Genomic DNA, 21799 nt, shown 5'->3' with positions numbered 1-21799 from the left:
AAAATAGCCGCAGTCGATTCACCCTCTCCCTACAGCTCAAATCCTCCAACTCTGGCAACATCCTTGCCAATCTTTTCTGAACCCCTTCAAGTTTCACAACACCCTTCCTATAGCAGGGAGACCAGAATTGCACGCAATATTCCAATAATGGTCTACCAATGTCCTGTACAGCCACAACATGACCTCCCAACTCCTATATTTAATGCACTGACCAATAATGGCAAGCATACCAAACACCTTCTTCACTATCCTATCCACTTTCAGGAAACTATGAACCTGCAGTCTAAGGTTGCTTTGTTCAGCAACACACCCCAGGATCTTACCATTAAGTGTAAATGTCCTGCCCTGGTTTACCTTTCCAAAATGCACCTCACATTTATCTAAATTAAAATCTATCTGCCACTCCTTGGCCCATTGCCCCATTTGATCAAGATCCTGTTGTACTCTGAGGTAACCTTCTTCACTGTCCACTACACTGTCCAATTTTAATGTTATCTGCAAATTTACTAACCATGCCTATTTCACATCTAAATCATTTATATAAATGACAAAAAGCAGTGGACCCAGCACTGATTCTTATGGCACACCACTGCTCACAGGCCTTCTGTCTGAAAAGCAATCCTCCACCACCACCCTCTGTCTTCTACTTTTGAGCCAGTTCTGTATCTGAATAGTTAGTTCTCCCCGCATTCCATGAGATCTAACCTTGCTAACCAGTCTACAATGAGGAACCTTGTTGAATGCCTTACTGAAGTCCATATATATCATATCCACTGCTCTGCCCTCATCAATCCTCTTTGTTACTTCTTCGAAAAACTCAATCAAGTTAGTGAGGCATGATTTCCCATGCACAAAGCCATGTTGACTATCCCTAATCAGTCCTTGCCTTTCCAAACACATGTAAATCCTGTCCCTCAGGATTCCCTCCAATAACTTGCCCATCACCGATGTCAGTCTGACCAGTCTATTGTTCCCTGTCTTTTCCTTACCACCTTTCTTAAATAGTGGCACCACGTTAGCCAACCTTCAGTCTTCCGGCACCTCACCTGTGGCTGTCGATGATACAAGTATCTCAGCAAGGGGCCCAGCAATCACTTCCCTACCTTCCCACGGAGTTCTAGGGTACACCTGATCAGGTCCCAGGGATTTATCCACCTTTGTGTATTTTAAATCAGTGATCCTCTTCCAAAATTTGACACAGTCTGGAATGGTTCCAGTGGATTGGGAAGGAGCAAATGTAACCCTACTGTTTGAAAAAGGATATAGGAATAAATTAGGGAACCACAGACCTGTTAGCCTTATATCAGTTGTAGGAAATGGCTAGAATTTATTATAAAGAATGTGATAAATGGACCATTAGATAATACTGATCTCATTGACTATAATCAATGTGGATTTGTGAATGGACAAATAATGTTTGAGGAACCAGTTGGGAGTTTTTTGAGAAGGTTACTAACAGAATTGATAAACAGGGGTTGGTGAACATCGTATATTCTAATTTTCAGAAGGCTAACCCCCTAACCCTAACCCTACCAAAGAAAGAGATAATACAGTGTGGAGCTGGAGGAACACAGCAAGGCCAGGCAGCATCAGAGGAGCAGGAAAGCTGACGTTTCGGGTTGGGACCCTTCTTCAGAAATTTCAGAGCTTTCCTGTTCCTCTGATGCTGCCTGACCTGCTGTGTTCCTGCAGCTCCACACTGTGTTACCTCTGACTCCAGAATCGGCAGTTCTTACTACCCTTACCAAAGGATGTTACCTTGAAAAAAGGAAAGCACTTGGGTTGGGAGGTACTGTACTAGGTGGATTTTTGAGCGTTTAATATACAGAAAACAGAGAAAAGGAATAAGTAGATTATTTTCTGACAGGCTGTGAATAGAGAGATCCCATAAGAATCAGTACTGCGGTCCCTGCTGTTACACAAAATATGGATATGGGGACCAAATGTAATATTGCCAAGTTCGCAAATGGTACAAAGCTATGTGATAATGTACGCTGTCAGGAAGATGCAAAGCCACTTCAAAGGGGATTGGACAGACTTGGTTAGTAGATAAAGGTGAAGTTATCCACTTTCGTAGGAAGAACAGATGGACAGAATATCTCTTAAATGGCAAGAAGTTGTAAAGTGCAGATATCCAAAGGACATGGGTGTCCTTGTCAGTAGGTCACTGGAGGCTAACATGCAGGTACAGCAGGTTATTAGGAAAGCTAATGGCCTGTTAGCCTTTATTGCAAGAGGGTTTGAGTACAGGAATAGTCAGGTCTTTCTTCAGTTGTCTGGAACATTGGTTAGACTGCACTTGAAGTACTGTTTGTCGTTTTGGTTTCCTTATGTTAGAAAGGATCAACATTGTCATTGAGGAAGTGTAACAAAGGTTTGTCAGTTTTGTTCCTACAATAGCAGGACTGTCCTAGGAAGAAAGAATGTGGAAACTGGGCCTGTATTCTCTAGAATTTTGAAGCTTGAAAAATGATCTCATTGAAATCTTCAAATGATTAAAGGGATAGAGACAGGAGAGGTTTCCTCTAGTTAGGGAGTCTAGAAACGGGGCCACAATTTTAAAATAAGGGAAAAGCCACTTAGGACCTTGATTAGCTTTATGTGGAATACTAGAAAGATTTCTGAGAATGCTTCCAAGGACGAACAAATAAATTTGCATGGATAGATTGGAAAAGTTGGGAATGTCTTTGCTCATATAAGGTTAAGAGGAGATTGAATAGAAGTATTCAAAAACCATAGGGGAATCTATACAGAACAGGTGGAAAGAAATTATTTCCCTTGGTGGAAGGGTCAAGAACCAATGGAAACAGATTTAAGTTGATTGACAAAATAACCAACAAATGACATGAAGGGCAACATTTTTAATTCGGTGAATAGTTAGGATCTGGTATGCCTCGCCTTAGAATGTAACAGGGTAGATTCAATTATGGCCTTTTAAAAAGGAACTGGATAAGCCATCGAGAAAAAAAAAATTGCAGGGCTTAGAGGCAAGAAAGTGGGATTAGGCTGAGTTGTTCTTGCTGAGAGCTGGCATAGATATGATGGGTTGAAAGACCTCTTGCTGCTCTGTTACCATTCATTGATTCCATTGATGGGGTTTTGTAGGGTTATAGCATCACAGAACAGGAGACCATTTGAAAAGTGTCTTGCTGGTTTTCACAAGAGAATTAGGTTTTCATGAAGATATCAGTTAGTATGAGTTAAAGGAGAAGAATCTTAATGTGCGGTACACTTGTCAATATAAAAACCGAAAGAACTGCGGATGCTGTAAATCAGGAACAAAAACAAAGTTGCTGGAAAAGCTCAGCAGGTCTGGCAGCATCTGTGAATGAAAAAACAGAGTTAACATTTTGGGTCCAGTGATCCTTCCTCAGAACACACCCTGGAGTGATAAAATAATGAACTTACATTCATACAGTGTCTTCCTTGACGGCAAAATATGAAGAGACTGGGGCTGTTTAGGTACTAAAAAGAAACGTTTCATGGATGCAAAGGCCACCCTTGAGATATTACATCAGTATCTCATGTCTTCATTAAAGGTCAGGATGCTGCCAATGGCACAGTAATGGAATAGGAAGTAGAGAACATGATTAGGATGAAACGTTGATGTAGAAATTTCATGTAGTTTGAATGAAATGTGCCCAAGGTCGCTGAGCAAAATAAAGGTTGAAAATGCATACTGGCTACAATCATCCAATCCTCCTTGGATAATAGTACGAGATGACTGGAGGAGCACAAACATTACACCCTTCTTTAAAGAGGATGGATAAACTCAAGAACAAGAGGATTCAGTCAATGAAATTTCTGTGCCGGGGTGACACCTAATCCACTGCAAAATTAATTTTCACTTGCAAAAATGTGAGTTAATAAATGAAAGGCACCAGGGTTGTGTTAAGGCACATTATGTTTGACGAGCTTGTTTGAGATACTTGATAAAATATGGAGCATGTTGGTAAGGATTGAGATTGATGTTGCATTTATAGACTTTCAAAAACATTGATATTGTATCACACAACAGATTTGTTCGTAAAATTGAGTCCATGAGATTGAAGGACAGTAGCCATGCAGGTAGAAAATTGTCTAAGGGACAGAAAGCAGACCTTCTTATTTTTCAGATTGAGGGATGTGTGCAGTTGTGTTCCCCAGAGGTCACTGTTGGAATCACTGTAACTTTTGACCTATATCCATGACTTTGATTTCAGAATACATTGAATTGTATCAGTTTCCAGTTGACACAAAACTTGGAAATGTACCAAACGGTCAGGAAAATGGTAACAGATTTCAGAAGCAAATATACAGGTGGGTGAATTGAATAAGATTCATGACAGATCATATTTAATGCAGAGAAATATGGAGTAAGGTGAGACAGTGTCAATGCTGCAACTTTGAAGTGATTGCAGAAGAGAGGAACCTGAGAGTCACAAGTCTTGTATAAGTATTTGAATCATATAGCATCCTTGGCTTTATAAACAGAGGCATAGAGTAAAAAAGTTCTGCTAAACACTTGCAAAACATTCAGTACGGCTCAGGGGGAGAATTGTTGTTATTTCTGAATACTACATACTTTAGAAAAGCTGTCACAGTCTTGAGATTGCTGGCATGTGGGGCTTCAGTTACATGAAAAATAATTAGACAAACTTATGTTGTCCTCATTAGAGCAGATAAAGTTAAATTTTTAATAGGGGTGTCTGAAATATTTAAAGGTTTTGATTAAGTACCTAAGTAGAAACATTCTAGTGGTGGAAGGGTTAGTCAGACTAAGATTTGGCAAAAAGAACCTGAGGCAACTTGAAGAAAGTAATGTTTATGCTACATACTGTGAAGGGCACTATCTGAAAGGGTGTTGGAAATATTTTCAATCTTTAAAAGATAATTGGGATAAATATTTGAAAGGAACAAAATGTGTAAAAGCAGGGGACTGGGACTAATTGAATAACTGATACAGGTTCAACTGACTCACTTGGTTTTCTGGCATGCACTCTGTGCAGTACTTTTTGACATGTACTCTCTCTGACAGCATATCTATAGCATTGCAACACAATTCCAAATGGTCATGGCCATATGTGTCAATGTCAATTAGTTGCAAGGTTGCATTGCTTGAATCATCCATCTTCCCATTGAAAAAAGAGTGAAGTGCAGCATGTATTAAAAAAAATCACGATTTTCACAATATCTATCTGCCGGCCTTATCACACTTTTGTAGAGTAAAGGGTGTGAGTTAGTGAGATTCAATTCTAAAAGAAAGGTTAGTGGGAAATATGTTATGAAAAGAGAATGAGGCCATGGTGGAGATTAGCACTGACTGCAGTGAAACATGCTTAGTATTGAACAGACAAAAGCCATGATGGATTTAGTCTTGGGTACGCATTGAGGAAGATGCTCAGTGGACCCTTAGGCATTTTGCATTATGGACATGATGCAATAGATGGGATTCTTGGAACATTATTCATGATAGAAACAGGGGTCAGGAGAACAGGAGGTGACTTAGTAAAAGGAGGGCAAAGTAGAACTATTTAGTTGTCAATGGGAAAGGACCACATGATTGATAAAATATGTATATGTGTTTATTATAAAGAGACAGCTTTGTGTTGTACAAATATAAGACCTGTATTGTAAGATCATGAATATAGCTCAATGATAGTGGTGAACAGTCCATAGCCTGACTGGAATGAAAACATCAGGGGATTGGTGTCAGTTACAACCAAAATTGTACCAGTCAAAATTTGGATAAAGCAAATCACTTAACATGAATCTAAACTTCAACATTTTCTCTCAAAAACAAGACTTCCTGAAAATGCTCACTTCTTGACAAATGCTTCCCCTTGAAGGAGAAACTAGAACTAGGGAACACAGTTTAAAAAATAAATACATTTCTTCTTACGCAGAGATAAGGACAATTTTTTTTTTCTCTTAGGAGGTTGTTGGTTTGGGGAATTCTCTTCCCAAGGTAGCACCGGGCTCAGAGTCATTGAATATTTTTAAGGCTGAGTTTTAGATTTTTGATTGACAAGAGAGTCAAAGGAGAGGAAAGTGGTATTGAAGCCTTGTTCAAAACAACCAAGATGTTATCAAATAGTGGATCAGACTGAAAGTTCCAAATGGTCTAGTCTGCTCTTGATGCACATATCTGTATATACGTGGGTCAGAAACTGCTCAGTATCAAGGCCCATTTTAGGTGGGTAACCTTAGAGCACAATGCATTTCTGAAAACATAAAAGAAACCTGTATTTGTGGCTGTAACCATGTCACTTCATAATAAAATAACACCCTCACCCATTTTACTGGAACAAAAGTTTCCCTTTATGTTATTGTAAAGGTTTAACCAAGTGGAATTGATCTCCCTTCTATAGCAAAATTTTGACATTTATTTCTCATCTTCATTAGATTAGAAATAATGTAGTTTTATTAGTTACTTTCAACATAGTTATAGAATACTACTGAAGACCAAATTACATCACAACACATTGCCTAAATTTCCAAACTGCAGTTTAACCAGAGGCATTAATCAGCCTTAAATAAATGGGTTAATGTGTCTGCTAAACTTTCAGAAAGAGACAGAGGAATTTGAACTAATTGTATTATGTATTTTGTGTCAGAGCTACTTATGACACTGAGTGAGACTGTTTAGTCCATTGGATTCATTCTGGCTCATCATGAACCAATCCAGACAGTCCCATTCCTCTACTCTATACCCATGGGCCTAAAGGTTTATTTACTGTTAGTGCTATCCATTTTCCTCTTGAAACCATTGATTATTTCCTGTTTCACTAACCTCATGGACAGTCATTGCCATTCACTGCATAAAACAATTCTTCATATTCCCAAGGCATCACTTGCCTAAAATCTTAAATCTCTGTTTCCCTCTCCTTCATCAGCTAACAGGAAGAAGTTTTCCTTATCCATCTTATCTCAGCCCGTTATAGCTTCAGGGACCACACCTTAAAAAGGGCATTATATCACCATTTGAACAAATTTGCCTTTGAATCACATCATCTATTACTGTGCCATTTGGTAATTATATTTTCAAAATTTGATTTGCAAAGTACCTAAACTGGATTACTGCCTCATTATCACCAAGAACCTCATTTCAATCAATTTGCAAATATTGGCCTATCATTTTAAAATGACTCTCTAATCCACGTGAAGTAATTATATTATTACAGTGTGAACACACTTTACATTACAGCTCATTGCAGAATGCTTTCTTTTCCATGTTTTTCCTATACCACTACTAGTACTATTATAGATCAAGTTCAATACTGTAATATGAAAATGTCATGTATAAGCTGATGTAAATAATACTTTAGGTGAAACCAAACTATGTATTTTTTTTAGGCTGAGTCACAAATCTCAGAAGAGGTAGCATTATAAGTTTGCAAGAAAAAGAAATGAATGAACAGGGTTCCTGTTCCTTATTGCTGTCCAATGACTGTTCAGAACAGCAGTTCCACAAATAATATTCAGGAGAGATTGTCATTTAGATGCCTTGGTGCTGTCTGTTTCTACAAATTCATATCTCAGTTTGGAATCAGCTCTAGAGTATTCCAGGAGAAAAATCCAAAAGAATAAGTTCTGAAGCTTACCACGGGGAAATAATAATAAATATTTTATCCAGTGTATATGATATTGTGAGCCAGAAACTCTCTCTTACAGAAACCATATTCTGTCATATAACTTTGTATGTATTCTTGCAGTAACTCCTTTGAAAACTCCTGTGTAATCTATCAAAAAATTCACAAATAAAAAGGAATGTATATTACAATAATGCAAACCAATGCTTTACTCTCAGCACAACCTGACTTAGGGTGGATTATTCAGCACAGATTACTGATGAACATTTTCAAGACATCACGATTTAGTACCTACAATTGCAATAATGTCCTACGAATGATTGCAAAAACAGATGAAAAAATAAATATACTATAATATGTTGCCTGATGAAAGAATGTCTATAATTATTCTTTTGATGTGCATTTTATGTTACCATAAATGTATTTCTTTATTAGATACGCAGATATGGATGGAATCGACAAGGAGTGGCTTTTGCATTGCTCTGAGGTAAGTTTGACTGATGGTCAAGAGAACGTAAAGGCATAGAAGTCTGTGTATGGTGAGGTCCAAATTCGTTGAAATGAGCAACACAGCTAGAATCTGTCATGGGATAAAAACTTTGAATGGAGACATAAGGATTGGAGAAATACTGAAGAAACAATCTTGACTTAAATGCCTCAGCCTGAGCATCTTGAAGCTGCTGTTTGAGTTTCATTCGACGATTTTGAAACCATGTTTTGACCTGAAAATGAATATGAAACAGCATCAGCACAAATAAATGAACATCTGGTTTCAAGCCATTTAGGGTTTCTATGATCTTAAGTACCTGGGCACAAACAATAAATTTTCCTTCCTGCACACCCTTATGCATGCTTTTTCTACTTCATACTCATGCAAGCAGATAGCATGACTGACATCAGGAACTGTGCAAAATATTGTTGACCATGAAAAATGTCCTTACTTTGCAGCATTAGAACATTACGACCCCATTTCCTTTTTGCTTTAATTGTGCAAATCATCCTTACCAATACTGTGGGAGTACCTAGACCACATGGAATGAAATAATTCAAGGTGGTTCACTATCACCTTCTCAAGTGCAATTAGACATGGTCAATAAATGCTGACCTTGCTGGCAGTGCTCACATCCATGAATTAACAAAAGAAAATCAGCCTACTGTGAGTGACTCACAGGGCTATGACTCCATGGTTTCCAGCTTGCCCCACCAACTCACTCAAATTGCCACTGTTTGCTCTCTGAGTTTGGACAGGAAACATTGCTATGCTGTTCAAGGTTTAGGAAGCATGCAATAAAGTCTGCTCCTGCTTTACACAAAATTGACAATGCTAGACATTTTTTTAGCAAAGGTCGTTGAACAATTCCAAGGTGAATTTTTTCCTCCTCTGTAACCCAGGGATTCGTATTGTTTCCCTGCTGAAATTTGTTAATGTACACTGGGAATAGAAGAACTCCATGTCATGATAAACATTAGCAAGATCGCCAATGGAATTTCACATGGTCAGCCAGAGGATATGCTGCCTTAAAAACAAGAAGTTACCTTATACTAGATATGATGTAGTAAAACATTCCATGTTGCTTCAAAAGAGCATTGGCAAACAACATTGGGCACCAAGCCACATAGCACAGATTAATAAAAGCTTAGTCAATAAAAGTAATTTGACAGTCTCTTAAAGGCAGAGAGATAAATAACTGGAGATTTTTAGAGCAGGAATTTCAGGTCTTAGGGCAAAGAAAGATGATGGCAGGGCTACCAATAATGGAATGATGAAAATTGAAGATGTGCAAGAATTGGAATCTTCCAATATCATTGATGCTTGTATGACTGAAGGAGATTAGAAATAGTGAGGGGTGAGACCACTGAGTGAGATAACATGGGGCTGTGAGGAGGTTTGGGGTATATGATGAAGATAGATTTGAAAGCAACGTTGAAAATTTTTAAAACCGGGGTATTAGCAGACTGGGAGCCAATGTAGGTCAACAAGAAAAGGGAATTTTGTGGTAGTTAGGATACAGTCAGTAAAGTTTTGGATGAGCTCAGGTTTATGGAATGCGCCAGTTGGGAGGCTAGCCAGGAAATCATTGATATAGTCCATTCTAAAGATCATGAGGTACTGGAGAAGTATTTCAGCACTGAATGTGCTGGGGTAAAGCTGAAAGTAGGGTAAATGAATGGACCTTGAAGTAGGTTGGCTTGGTGCTTTAGGGGTTAGATGTTTGAGGTTCAGTTCAGGGTCAAATAGAATGCCAACCCATGTACTTTTAACATATTAGGAGGTCATTATTTTATGGCAATTGAATAAATCAAATGATCTTTTTACTACAGATTATTGTGGGAGTGTTAGTCATATAATAACCTGGCAATCCATGCCCGTGTTTGTATATAATAACTCGAGGAATTCTCTGACTCCATGATGCTTGAGACATTTGCCAATAGTGTGTGTTATAAATTTGGCCATAACACATTCTACCTATTTCGACTGGACCTTTTAAATTGAAGATTTAGTTTGAAAATAGGGTGAGAGCATGTTTGAATTCAATATTCCATATGCAACAAGAGTAGGCAGAAGGTTGGGAAAATGTTGGAATGTCAGTACAAAAAAAACAGATTCTGGCCTTTAGTGGCACTGGCATGATGGTAATGGAGTCTGGGAGCATTGGAAGGCAGTTTTCTGAGTAGTATTTTCAGATGCAGCACTGCAACACTTTTATAAACTGAATATTAGCCAAAAGATAAAACAAAAGTTTTACGTTCCCCACGAACTGTCCACTAGGGTTTACAGTCTCTGGCCAGATGCAGTAACAGTTGAGGTGGGAGCAATGCATTGCAACTGTGTGTTACAACATGATTGTTTTGTATCTAGGCCAATTAAGATAACACATAACCTTCCCAAAGACTCCAAGTATTGGTCACTCAACTGTAGCAGTCTTGACTTCCCAAGGGCTTTTTAATGTGAGCTGGTTTTGACTTTTGAAAATCTGGCCATACAATGTGGCAATTCTGACTAAATAGTCTTCAGCCAAAGCTGTTCTTGGGGCAGCTGCGTCCAAGGCGCAGTGGGAAAAGACAATTATCTAAGGACTTTCTGCCAAAGTATAATGGGGCTCCATTCAGTTATTGAACCCTCCGGGTGCTTCAAATGTACGTAAACATAATCTTGTATAAGAAAGAAATGCCTTGGGTTTGTTTGTTCCCCAAATGCAAAAACTGTACAGAATTGAACTGCTGTAGTGACTATGTATGCATTTGACTTTTATGAATAAAGTATATTTTTGAAATTAAAAAAAGGTGCCACCAAGGCGCAGTAGGGAAAGGCCACCATCTCAGGCCTTTCTGCCCAAGTATAACAGGGGTCCATTCAGTTTTCAGACACCCTCTTTGCCTGAAAATTAATGTAAATACTTTCCTCCATGATTGGAAACACCTCTGTTTTTGCAACTGCAGAGGTGATCTGAGGGATGTCAAATTTAAATGTTGTTTGCTTTCTTTCTTGCTACAGACTGTATAGGACCATTTTAGGGCCTTTCATATCACAGAATCATAGAATCCCTACAGTGTGGAAGCATGCAGCCTATCAAGTCCTCACTGACCCTCCAAAGAGCATCCCATTCAGAACCAATCCGCACCCTATCCCTGCAACCCTGTATTTCCCATGGCTAATCTACCCAACCCATACATTTCTTGACACTATGGGCCAATTCAGCATGCCCAATCAACCTAACCTGCACATCTTTGGGCTGTGGGAGGAAACCGGAGCATCTGAAGGAAACCCACGCAGACACGGGGAGAATGTGCAAACTCCACACAGACAGTTGCCCAAGGCTGGAATTGAGCCCAGCTCTATGGTGCAGTGAGGCAGCAGTGCTAATTACTAAGTCACTGTGCCGCGCCAAATTATGTACATAATTTCTACGAATAAAGCATAATTTTGCAATAAAAAAACCTGCTGGTCGTATGTCATTTTCATTGCAAAACCACAATATCTGAAGTTTTTTGAATCCCTGTCACTGATCCACTGGTCGGATATTGGCTGTTTTAAGTGTGGAAACGACCAATCTAATCAAATCAGTAAAAGCGAGATACTGAAAATGCTGGAAATCTAATATAAAACAGAATATGATGGAAATGTGCAGTAGGTTTCTGGAGAGAAATAACTATTTTTAATCAATCTGTTCAAATTAGACACCCTAGTGGATGGGACTTGAATATGGGTTGCCTGGGCCAAGTAGAGAGAAATGGGGTGAATGGTTTAGATTGGTGATGGCCTTTCAACAGAACTCTTTTCAATCATTCCCTCAATGGCATAAAAACCAAAGGAGCTTGCTGTGTATGGATAAGTTGAGGGTTGGAAACAGTTTCCCTATTATTGTATGGAAATACTTTGGGAGTTTTCACATACTGTACACTGCCCAATAATTTCATTGTGCTATTCGACAGCAGAGTAAAATCTGTGTTCCCTGGGTAGCTGGACAAGAATTCCCTTCTTAGCCAAGTTAGGTGGCAGCATGAGATGAAAACTTTTCCCAAGGCTGATGATAAGGTGCAAAAGACAGAAGCTGGTTATGAGCCGTCTATCCACTCATTTAGTCCGCCAATGTTAGAGGGATGCATATGAAAGGGTCAGCTGAGCATGGACATGGGCCGAAGTAGAGAAGGGGGAAGTTCTCACCTGTGTCTCGGATAGGTGAAGCTCTCCAGCTAGATTCCGCCTCTGCTCGGATCCCGGGTATTGCTGACACTGGAAACTCAACTCGAGAACGCGCAGTTGTTCCACCGTGAAGACAGTGCGGAGCCGCCGGCGATCAGCCCATTCCTCGGTTCTGGAGTCCTTGTCCCCGGAAGCACTAACTCCGCAGGTCACTGTTTAGAAAAAGCAAACATGCTGCTCATTGAAGGTTGGTGCAAACCACCGGAGACAATTGCTTGGTCTTCTCCAGTAAAATGCATAAGGCCAACCCTCCGCTGTAACCTGTCTAGTCTTTGAAACCAGGTCAGAGATAGTAGGAACTGCCGATGCTGGAGAATCTGAGATAACAAGGTGTACAGCTGGATGAACACAGCAGGCCAAGCAGCATCAGAGGAGCAGGAAAGCTGACGTTTCGGGTCTGGACCCTTCTTTGAAACCAGGTCAGCTGGGTTTCGATTCCAGCTCCAGAAGTCAGTTTACCTCTAGATTTATCTTTTCTAAACGAATCCATTATACAAAACGTCACACGGGGTGGAAACGCTAAAGAAAGCTGGGTGAAGACTGGGAAACGACAAGGGGATAAATCTACTAAGTAAAAAAAAGTTTAAGACCGGAAAAGGGGATCTAAGTTGAAACCATAGTTCATTAAGGAGTACGATGTCCCTTCGTTGCTAGTTACTCATCACTCATTACTTACCAGGGGATTCAGAAGCTCCCTGTGGAGTTTTGCCCCATTGGTTCTTGATCCTTACTGGGCTGCCTTTATTGGGAATCCTTCTGTCTTTGTTGTGTGCTGTGTCGGCTCTGCACAGGTCACCATCTCCTGTCTCTTGTTGGACAGGGAACGCTTGGTTGCTGCCGGCCGATTGTCTGTCTCGGTCATGGCACAGGCCGACATGCTGCCCAGGCCCACCCAGTCTCAGACTGCTCTGAGCAAGCCACTCCACAGAATAGGGGACCTCCAGCATCCTCAACCCCCAGCACAAGAGAGCCGCGGCGGTGTCAGGAACAGCTAGTATTTATGGGGCTTTTTCTTACACTGGTGAGTAAATTCGCCTCTACATCAAAGCAAGGATTCCAATAAACAAGAGTTTGACTCACCAGCAGACCCTTGCAACATCCGACAGAAGAACCATGAATACACGACGTGATAAATTGAGGATATCGAGATGTGGCGCCAAGTTCAACTAGAAATAAAATGACATTATCAATATACCGATAAGTGTCGGTGATGAATTAACTCAAGGTAAATACTGTGAATCCAACCGACAGATATGATTATCTGACCTAAACACAACACAGTTACTGCAATGGGGGGTGGGGGTGGGAGAGAAGGAGAGAGATCCGGGATTAAAATGGGACGGGGGGGGGGGAGGGGGGAACAGTAATTGCGGAATCAGATCAAACTATTTATTCTTTGTCACAGATTTCTTTTTGTTGACAGCGTTCCAAAGGGGGCAACTACATGTCAGCCTCGGAAACATTAAGGCATAGATTGAGACCAGGTGTAGAGCTGGATTAACACAGCAGGCCAAGCAGCATTGATACCGGTTCCGTAGGCAGGTACTAAGAAAGGTGATGTGGCTGTAGTACCCGGTTTGCTTCAGGACGTGGTCGAGCAGTTTCAAGGCCGAAGAGATTACGAGAGAATTGCAGTGGGAGAGAGATCCACTGAGGTTTTTCCGGAGGGAAAAAATGCTGCTTGGCCTGCTGTATTCATCCAGCTCTACACCTTGTTATCTCAGATTCTCCAGCATCTGCAGTTCCTACTATCTCTGAAACAGATTGAGACCATTCGGTCCGTTCTTCCAGGTTGGAAATATCTACCTCGGGACCAGACAATGTCATCAAAAACATTACGGATATTCGAGTAAAAATCTGCATTTGATGGGCACCATTTCATGCGAGTGCTAACTTTATGATATTTTATACTGAAGTCGTTAAAGGGGAAGGTGGTTATAAAGTCTTGTTTCGCTTTGTTGCATCTATTAATCATTTACATACAATGGTCTAATTTATTTCTGTGTTAAACTGTGGAGACAAGATTTAATCACGCCTGGAATGGAAGGATGAGTTTGTGCTGTCATTTACTGAGATCCGACGGGAATGATTTTGATGAACAAGTGTCTGTCCTTCACAGAGGAAGCGACTAATGCTGCCTGCGTTTTCTCTTTTTGGGACATTGTAATTGAAAATGATAATTGGAATTGAATAAGTGATTGTTCTTCACTGAATCAGCTATGAACTCAGTGCAATTTATATATTCGGCGCCAGCTCAGTGGCACGCTTGATTTAAACGTGTCAGGGAAGATCACAGTTTTATAATTTACATGAGTAGATTTTTCAGAACCAGATGAGGGGCGTAGTCAGATTGGCGACCAGCAACCTCACACAGTCACTGAATGGTGCTATTGTTAAGGAGGCCATAAGGAGTGCCTGTTTTTGCACAAGGGCTCAGAATTAGCATCTCACCCAGCGCCATCCCCCTCTTCTCTCTGTAACCATGCGCATTCGTCCTTTTTATATAACAGTCTAAAATCTTTTCCTTTTGAAACTTAGATTGTCCCTGCTTTCACCACACTCTCAGGCAATGCATTCCAGTCGCTAACCAGTCGCTGCGTGAAAATGTTTTCCCTCATGTCACTTGTGTTTCCTTTACCAATTACTTTAAAGCTGTGCCCTCTGGTTCTCATTCATATATGGGTGGCGGGAGCAGTTTTGCCCAATCTGGTTAGATTAGTTCTGTATGTATCTTGTACCTCTAGCAAAGAAGTAAGCTCTTTTCGTGCAGGCATCCGGGGAAATATCTAAAAGTCTACTAAGGGGACAGATTGTAAGATATATTTCAATGCAGGAGATTGAGACTTAGAGAAAGAAGTCCAGAGTTCAAAAAACCCTATTCATTAATAGTAGGGGCAAAGGAGGGACTGGGGTCACAAAGGACTCAGGCTGGACATATTTGCAGGGATGGGGAGGGAAGGGCCAGGAGAAAATTTAAAGAAACATTAATTTTAAAAAGAAATTGAGGCATCGAGGATGAAATAGATAGTCAGAAAGGACCCACCATATCAACTTCCCAATACAGCTATGGGATGAGGGATATTAGAATAGAATAGTAATGAATTGTCACTTGCAATTTTACAAAAAATACAGTCAAAAGTGTTTAAGTTGCCATATCCCAGTGCTTATATTAATAACAGAAATCGTATATTAAAAAATTAAGACAAAGGCCATCTTTGTTCAATTCAGACTAATGGGTTCCCAAGGTCATGTAAAAAGAAAAGAACCACGTTCTCCACCACTGTAGAAAGCTGACATTGAAGCCACCTAATCTCACCCATTGGTATGCCCGGCCAGACCACAATGCCACTAAAGACACCGCAGAAGCCATATTTGTTAAATCACCAAGGCATTTGCTCTATTTTAAATTATGACATATGATCTTTTACTTAATTTATTATGTAATTCCAAAGATACTTCTTCCACAAGTGTAACATCCGTTATCACCCGGGTCTTTTAACAACTTGCTCTGCAAGCTTGTGCCTACACCTTTAAATCTCTGTTTCTCTTCTCATTTTCCATGTCAAAGTAAATTTAGAAAAGTAAATTTATAGTAACTAAATAAATATATGACTGATTTAAGACAGAGGTGAGGATATTTTCTCCTAGAGGGTAGAGAATCTGTAGAGTTCTTTACCACAGAGGGGGCTGAAGAGGCTAATTCATTAAGGCTGAGAGTGACAGATTTTTCATCAGTAAAGGAATCAAGGATATGGGGAAAAGGCAGGAAAGTGAAGTTGTAGGCTATTAGATTAGTCATGATCTCATTGAGTGGCAGAGCAGACTCAATTGTCTGAATGGACCTACCTCTGCTCCTATTTTATATGGTCTGACTAAATTCCTTCACAATACCCTGTATTAAATATCATCCACCATATATATGTCGATTTCACAGTCTGCTTAAATCGTTCCAAAGTCTATTTGTCTGCTTGTTCCTGTTAACTACCTTTCCAGGTCTTCTGTCAATAGGAAACCTTGTGCCCTAATTTATATCTAGATGATTAATACCAGAGCAGTGCTTCTAATTATGATGCTTGGAGAACATCATTGTATGCTTCCCTCTAATCTGCTAAAAAAAACTGCTGCTCCCTTTAATCTCGTAATTTCTTACATGGTGCTTTATCTAACACCTTTTGAAGGTTCATATTCATTTCAACCACACTAATCTCATAACTCACTCCATTATTCTTCAAAGAATTTGATTCAGTTAGTCAAAGACCATGTACCTTTAACAAATCCGCACTGATTTTCATTCATTAAACCATATGCTTCGAATGCCAATTATTTTCCCCCACATTATTACCTGAAGGATTCCCCTTTATGGATGTTAGGCTGACAGGCCTATACTTGTCGGCTTTATCATCATGTCCTTCTAAAAAACCTTTTCTTTCGCAGAATTCCGACAGTGTAGAAGAAGGCTATTTGGCCCATCGAGTCTACAATGACCATCCGAACAGTATCCTTTCCAGATCCCCCGCCCCGCCTTTATCCCTGTAACTCCACATGTCCAATGGCTAACCCACCCCACCTGTACATCCCCGGACACTATGGACAATTTAGTATGGCCAATCCACCTAACCAGCATATCTTTTTGGACCATTTTTTTCTACCCAACAATATCATCACAAAGCAGCAGTTTTGTAACAATCTGACTCAATTATGTCTCATTTCATTCCCCTTCTCTTCTGCAAATACTTTTGTTGGCAATTAACGTGTACTTATTTAGTATTGTTAAATTAACAGCCTACTGATTTTTATTGTTTTTGAATTTAACAACAAGTGCTTTGGGAAGGGCAGAGGTGAACATTTCATCCATTTTCAGACAACTGGCATTAAATTAAAGAACATCAGATACACAATGAAGTGAGATGTCAAATGTATCCAAATAGTGTGTTCTTAAATAAAATGTGATAAATGTTTGATATTTTACAAAAAGTAAGAAGCTTTTTTTATTTTATAACTCAGAGAATGGCTGTAATTATAAAATATGATGAGACCTTTGCTACAGCTCAGGATGAAAATCAAAAGACAACTTGCCTGCATGCATCAGGTTTACTGAGTAAAACCTCAGTAGGTCAAAACATTTACAAATGGATGTCAGGTCACGGGGAATATGCCAATCATGGCTAACATTGAGAGGTTTTGATGTACTAGGCTGAATTTCTAACCCCATTGGGCTGGCATGTTCAATAGCAATCGATTGTTTTAAAACTTCCACCAAAGTCAAATAGCTCTTAACTGGAGCAAAGCAGATGTGGAGTTGTTACAAAATCAGATGTTCGGGGAAAACAATCGTGAAATTTGAAGAAAGTTAATCGCAGAAATTCTGCTCCAGACTAAACACAACACATTCCTGTCTGAAGAAGAGTTACTGAACTGGAAGGTCTGCTTTCTCTCCAGACCTGCTGAGTTTCTCCTGCAACTTCTGTTTTTGTTACATTCCTATCTGATTCGCACACCCACTTGTGTCTAAATGTCGGTATTGAGAATGTCCTGCATGGCCATTTTGGACCTGTCTTTAAAAGTATCACGTTATCCATGTCTCAAAATAATGTTTCATTGTTGTGTTTCAATGGAATTAAGGACATGTTGAAGTTCTGTTTCCATTCTATTAGTCATTTCAATATTTGGCTAAAATAATGGTTCCCATTAACTGCTGAGTGTTCAATTAAAGTCTTGGGGTGCAACTATGCCTTTTTTTGTGATGCAATAGCTGAGTATTTCTTCTAGTTCGGAAAGCCTTGCTGTCTATGAGGAAAGTACATACCTGTAAGGTTCTGCTCAGAGTTTGGAGAAGCCTGTAACATTGTTAGCATTAAATACTTTAGTGAGCACAGTGGGTCCAAATGTTATTAACGTTTTGATGGTGAGGCATTTCTGGCAAAAGCCCACCTATAATTCCCAGGTTGTATTACAGTTGGACTGCAGGCCTTACTCAGGACTGCAAGTGAACCCCAACATTCAAAGATACCAAGAACTGCAGATGCTGGAGTCAGAGTCAACACAGTGTGGAGTTGAAGGAACACAGGCAGCATCAGAGGAACAGGAAAGCTGATGTTTCAAGTCAGGACCTTTCTTCAGAACTGGGGAGGGGAAAGGGAGAGGGGAAATAAATAGAGGGAGGAGGGATGGGGTTGGAGGAAGGTAGGTGGGATGGTGATAGATGGATGCAGGTAGGGGGTGGTGGGGATTGGTCTGTGGGAAGGGTGGGGCGGATAGGTGGGAGGGAAGGTGGACAGGTTTGTGTCAGGTCAAGGAGGTGAGAGGGAGGAGGGATGGGGTTGGAGGAAGGTAGGTGGGATGGTGATAGATGGATGCAGGTAGGGGCTGGTGGGGATTGGTCAGTGGGATGGATGGGGCAGATAGGTAGGGAAGAAGATGGGCAGGTTTGTGTCAGGTCAAGGAGGTGGGATGAGAGGGAGGATTGGATGTGGGATGAGGTGGGGGGGTGGGGAGATTTTAAAACTGGTGAATTCTATGTTTAGGCCATTGGGCTGTAGGCTCGTGAGGCAAAATATGAGGTGTTGCTCCTCCAGTTTCGGTGTGGTGATACGCGATAATCAACAATACATTCTGATTGCTAACCATTTTAACTCCCCCTCCCACTCTCTGGGTGACATGTCCTTCCTGGGCCTCTTCCAGTGCCACAATGATGCCACCCCCAAACTGGAGGAGCAGCACCTCACATTCTGCTTCAGGAGCCTACAGCCAATGGCCTGAACATAGAATTTACCAGTTTCAAAATCTCTCCATCCCATGTCCAACCCTCCCTCTCATCCCTCCTTCTTGACCTGACACGACCTGTCAATCTTCTTCCCTCCCTTCCCACTGACCAAACCCCACTACCACCTACTTGCATCCACCTTTGGCCATCCCACCTACCTACGCCCAGCCCCACCCCCTCACTTAGTTCCCAGCTCCCTTCCCCCTCCCCCGCTGTGATGAAGGGTTCAGGCACGAAACGTAGACTCTCCTGCTCCTCTGATGTTGCCTGCCCTGCTGTGTTCCTCCAGCTCCACACTGTGTTGACTCTAAACTCCCAACATTGTTCCGTTTGCTTCTGATTTCCAGCATCTGCTGTCACTTGCATTTTGATCCCTAAAAGATATTTATTCCGTCTGCTGGGACTATATTACAAATTCACGGTCTCCTTGTTTCAATCTTCTGAAACAGTACATGAAATGAACATGTTGCCGCTTAGTTATTTTAAAAATGCCGTATGTTTTCGAAGACGCAATTTTAAATCATTTACTTTTGCACATCTGCCTGAAAACTCTCCTGTGGCGCAGTTGTAATGTCCCTACCCCTGGACCGGGAGGCCCGGATTCAAGTCCCATCTGCTGTCTTTAGATGTGCAACAACATCTCTAAATAGGTTGATTAGAGCAAAAGGTTAATAAAAAAAATTGGGACGCAAGCCATTTACTTTGTTGGGCATTTGAGATTGGTTCTGATCTGGTCATACATACCAGTTTATGATTTTGTTGTATCCGTTCGCTCACAGAACTGTCCACAATCCTGGCCACGGTGAGGAACCGCGAGCTGGGAAGCTCTCGTTTTAAGTGCAAACCCAAGTCTGACCCTAATGCAGATCAAGCAGGAAAGTGCAGGTGAGGCTACATCAGATCAGCAATGGTCTTATTAAATGAAGCTGCAATCTCGATGGGCAGAATGGCCCACTCGTGTCCCTGCTTCTTACCGGCGTTACCCATCAAACAACCGCCAGCACTCGCCATTAATGTTGCCTGCAATTCCTGTCGGCACCGCTAGTCCTGCATGAACGGAGTATCCAATCACTTGACTAACTGTCTCATTCTATGTTCCACTCGAGTCCTCGCAGCCCGAATTAAAATGGATTAAATGTTTAGTTTGCTTAATAGGAAAGGAATATTAATATAAGTGTGGAAGATTGTGTCAGAATAGGAAGGTACAAAAACAGAAATCGCTGGAGAAATTCAGCAGAACGGGCAGTATTTGTGAGGAGATAAGAGTTAGCGTTTCAAATCCACTGACCCTTCTTCAGAGAAGGCCCGAAACGTCAGTCATTGAATCCCTGTAGTGTGGAAACAGGCCCTTCGGCCCACCAACCCTCAGAGCATCCCACCCAGACCCATTCCCTACAACCCACCACATCGCTGAACAGCATGGGCAATCCACCTTGCCTGCACATCATCAGACTGTGGGAGGAAACCAGAGCAAACCCGGGGAGAATGTGCAAACTCCACACAGACAGTTGCCCGAGAGTGGGATCGAACCCGGGTCCCTGACGCTGTGAGGCAGTAATGCTAACCACTGAGCCACCGTAAAGCTCCGCTTTTTCTTCTCCACAGGTGCTGCCAAAACTGCTGAGATACTCCAGTGATTTCTGTTTTTGTTTGAGATTTCTACCATCACAGCTGTTTGTTTTAATTAAGGTTGTTTTGGGAATGTGCTCTGGGCGTCACCGAGGGACGGCCCTCGGGAGTGCAGTGTAAGAATAACGCTGTTTTATTTAATCTGGAAGGTGAAAGGCATGAGTGAGCGGGAGGGGGGAGGGCTCCAAAATCTTTGCTTTCCTGGTTTGAGAGAAAATCAAACAGAGTTCCTGCTCCCGAAGGCTCAGTAATCTCTTCTAGAAAAGTGACATAAATGCAACTGCATATTAATACAACTGCAAATCTAAACTGAGATCACCCAACTCCAAAGTGTGAGAGCGCATTTCCAAATCAACCTTAAAATAAAACAAAGAACTGCGGATGTTAGAAATCTGTGAACTATTCGTAAGGAATAGGTCACACGCTCTAAATGTCATATCTTTACAGGTATCCACTGAACTGCAGCGTGACTGTGAGGTAGTGAGTTTGACAGTGAGGGCAACATGTTCCGTATCTTGTATTCAAAGGTGTCCGAAAAACAACAGTAGGCGGGTGGCATCTAATCCATTTGTTTTAAAGCAAATCCACGGAACATATTTCCCGCCCCTGCGCGCCAGCGTGGATAGACTCAGTTGGAACTGTGAAGCCCCCCTCAGTCAAATAGTAATACCTTCACTTGTTTTAGCTTCTATTTAACGTGATGCTATGGGCACCTGAGAGACTTTGCCGGCAATAACCCCTTGAGAAAGAAAGAATTTGATTTTCTAAAGCAGACAGCCTGGAAGAACCACCGTTTGTTTATTCTGTTTTGCTAGACTTAAGGAATGTAGTAAGTTTACTTTTGAGGTTGACAACCAACGGCTTTGGAAGACCTTTTTGCTGGGAGCTGGCGGCCTGAAATACTCCATTTAAACCCGGGGCAAAAGCTACCGAACAGTTACTGGCCATGGACGGCGAATAGAATCAATGCACTCTTAAAATAACCGGACAGTTATCACTGGCATGGGTTACTGGATTGGAAAATTTCAAACCAAAACAAAGCAAATTTAAATACTAGATCTTTGATTCTGCGTCATTTAAAATGAGAGTCACTGTCCTTACCACCACCTAAAATAATGGCTTTTCTAATTC

At 41.0% G+C, this 21799-nt stretch overlaps 1 protein-coding gene across 1 annotated transcript; it reads right to left on the bottom strand.

Moving 5' to 3' along the window:
* Positions 1-6171: 6171 nt before the first annotated feature.
* LOC125485582 (homeobox protein vex1-like) lies at positions 6172-19900 on the bottom strand. The gene is made up of 5 exons (XM_048609040.1): positions 19784-19900; positions 13359-13442; positions 12953-13233; positions 12238-12428; positions 6172-8293 (listed from the first exon to the last, which is right to left on the bottom strand). The coding sequence occupies exons 2-5, from the start codon at positions 13373-13375 to the stop codon at positions 8003-8005; spliced, it is 780 nt and encodes a 259-aa protein (XP_048464997.1). The 5' UTR covers positions 13376-13442; positions 19784-19900; the 3' UTR covers positions 6172-8002.
* Positions 19901-21799: the final 1899 nt, after the last annotated feature.

Source organism: Rhincodon typus, chromosome 20 (assembly GCF_021869965.1).
Source record: "Rhincodon typus isolate 14 chromosome 20, sRhiTyp1.1, whole genome shotgun sequence".
NCBI classification, from domain to species: Eukaryota; Metazoa; Chordata; class Chondrichthyes; order Orectolobiformes; family Rhincodontidae; genus Rhincodon; species Rhincodon typus.
The sequence above is the reverse complement of the archived record's forward strand: the minus strand, read 5'-3'. Positions and strand labels throughout refer to the sequence as shown.

Bases quoted from the DNA above. Each gene is read 5' to 3' on its own strand.
- LOC125485582 (XM_048609040.1), bottom strand. The intron at 12,429-12,952 runs GTAAGTAATGAG...TTTTCTAAACAG, and splicing joins GGGAGCTTCTGAATCCCCTG to TGACCTGCGGAGTTAGTGCT. The intron at 8,294-12,237 runs GTGAGAACTTCC...ATTCATTTTCAG, and splicing joins TTCACCTATCCGAGACACAG to GTCAAAACATGGTTTCAAAA.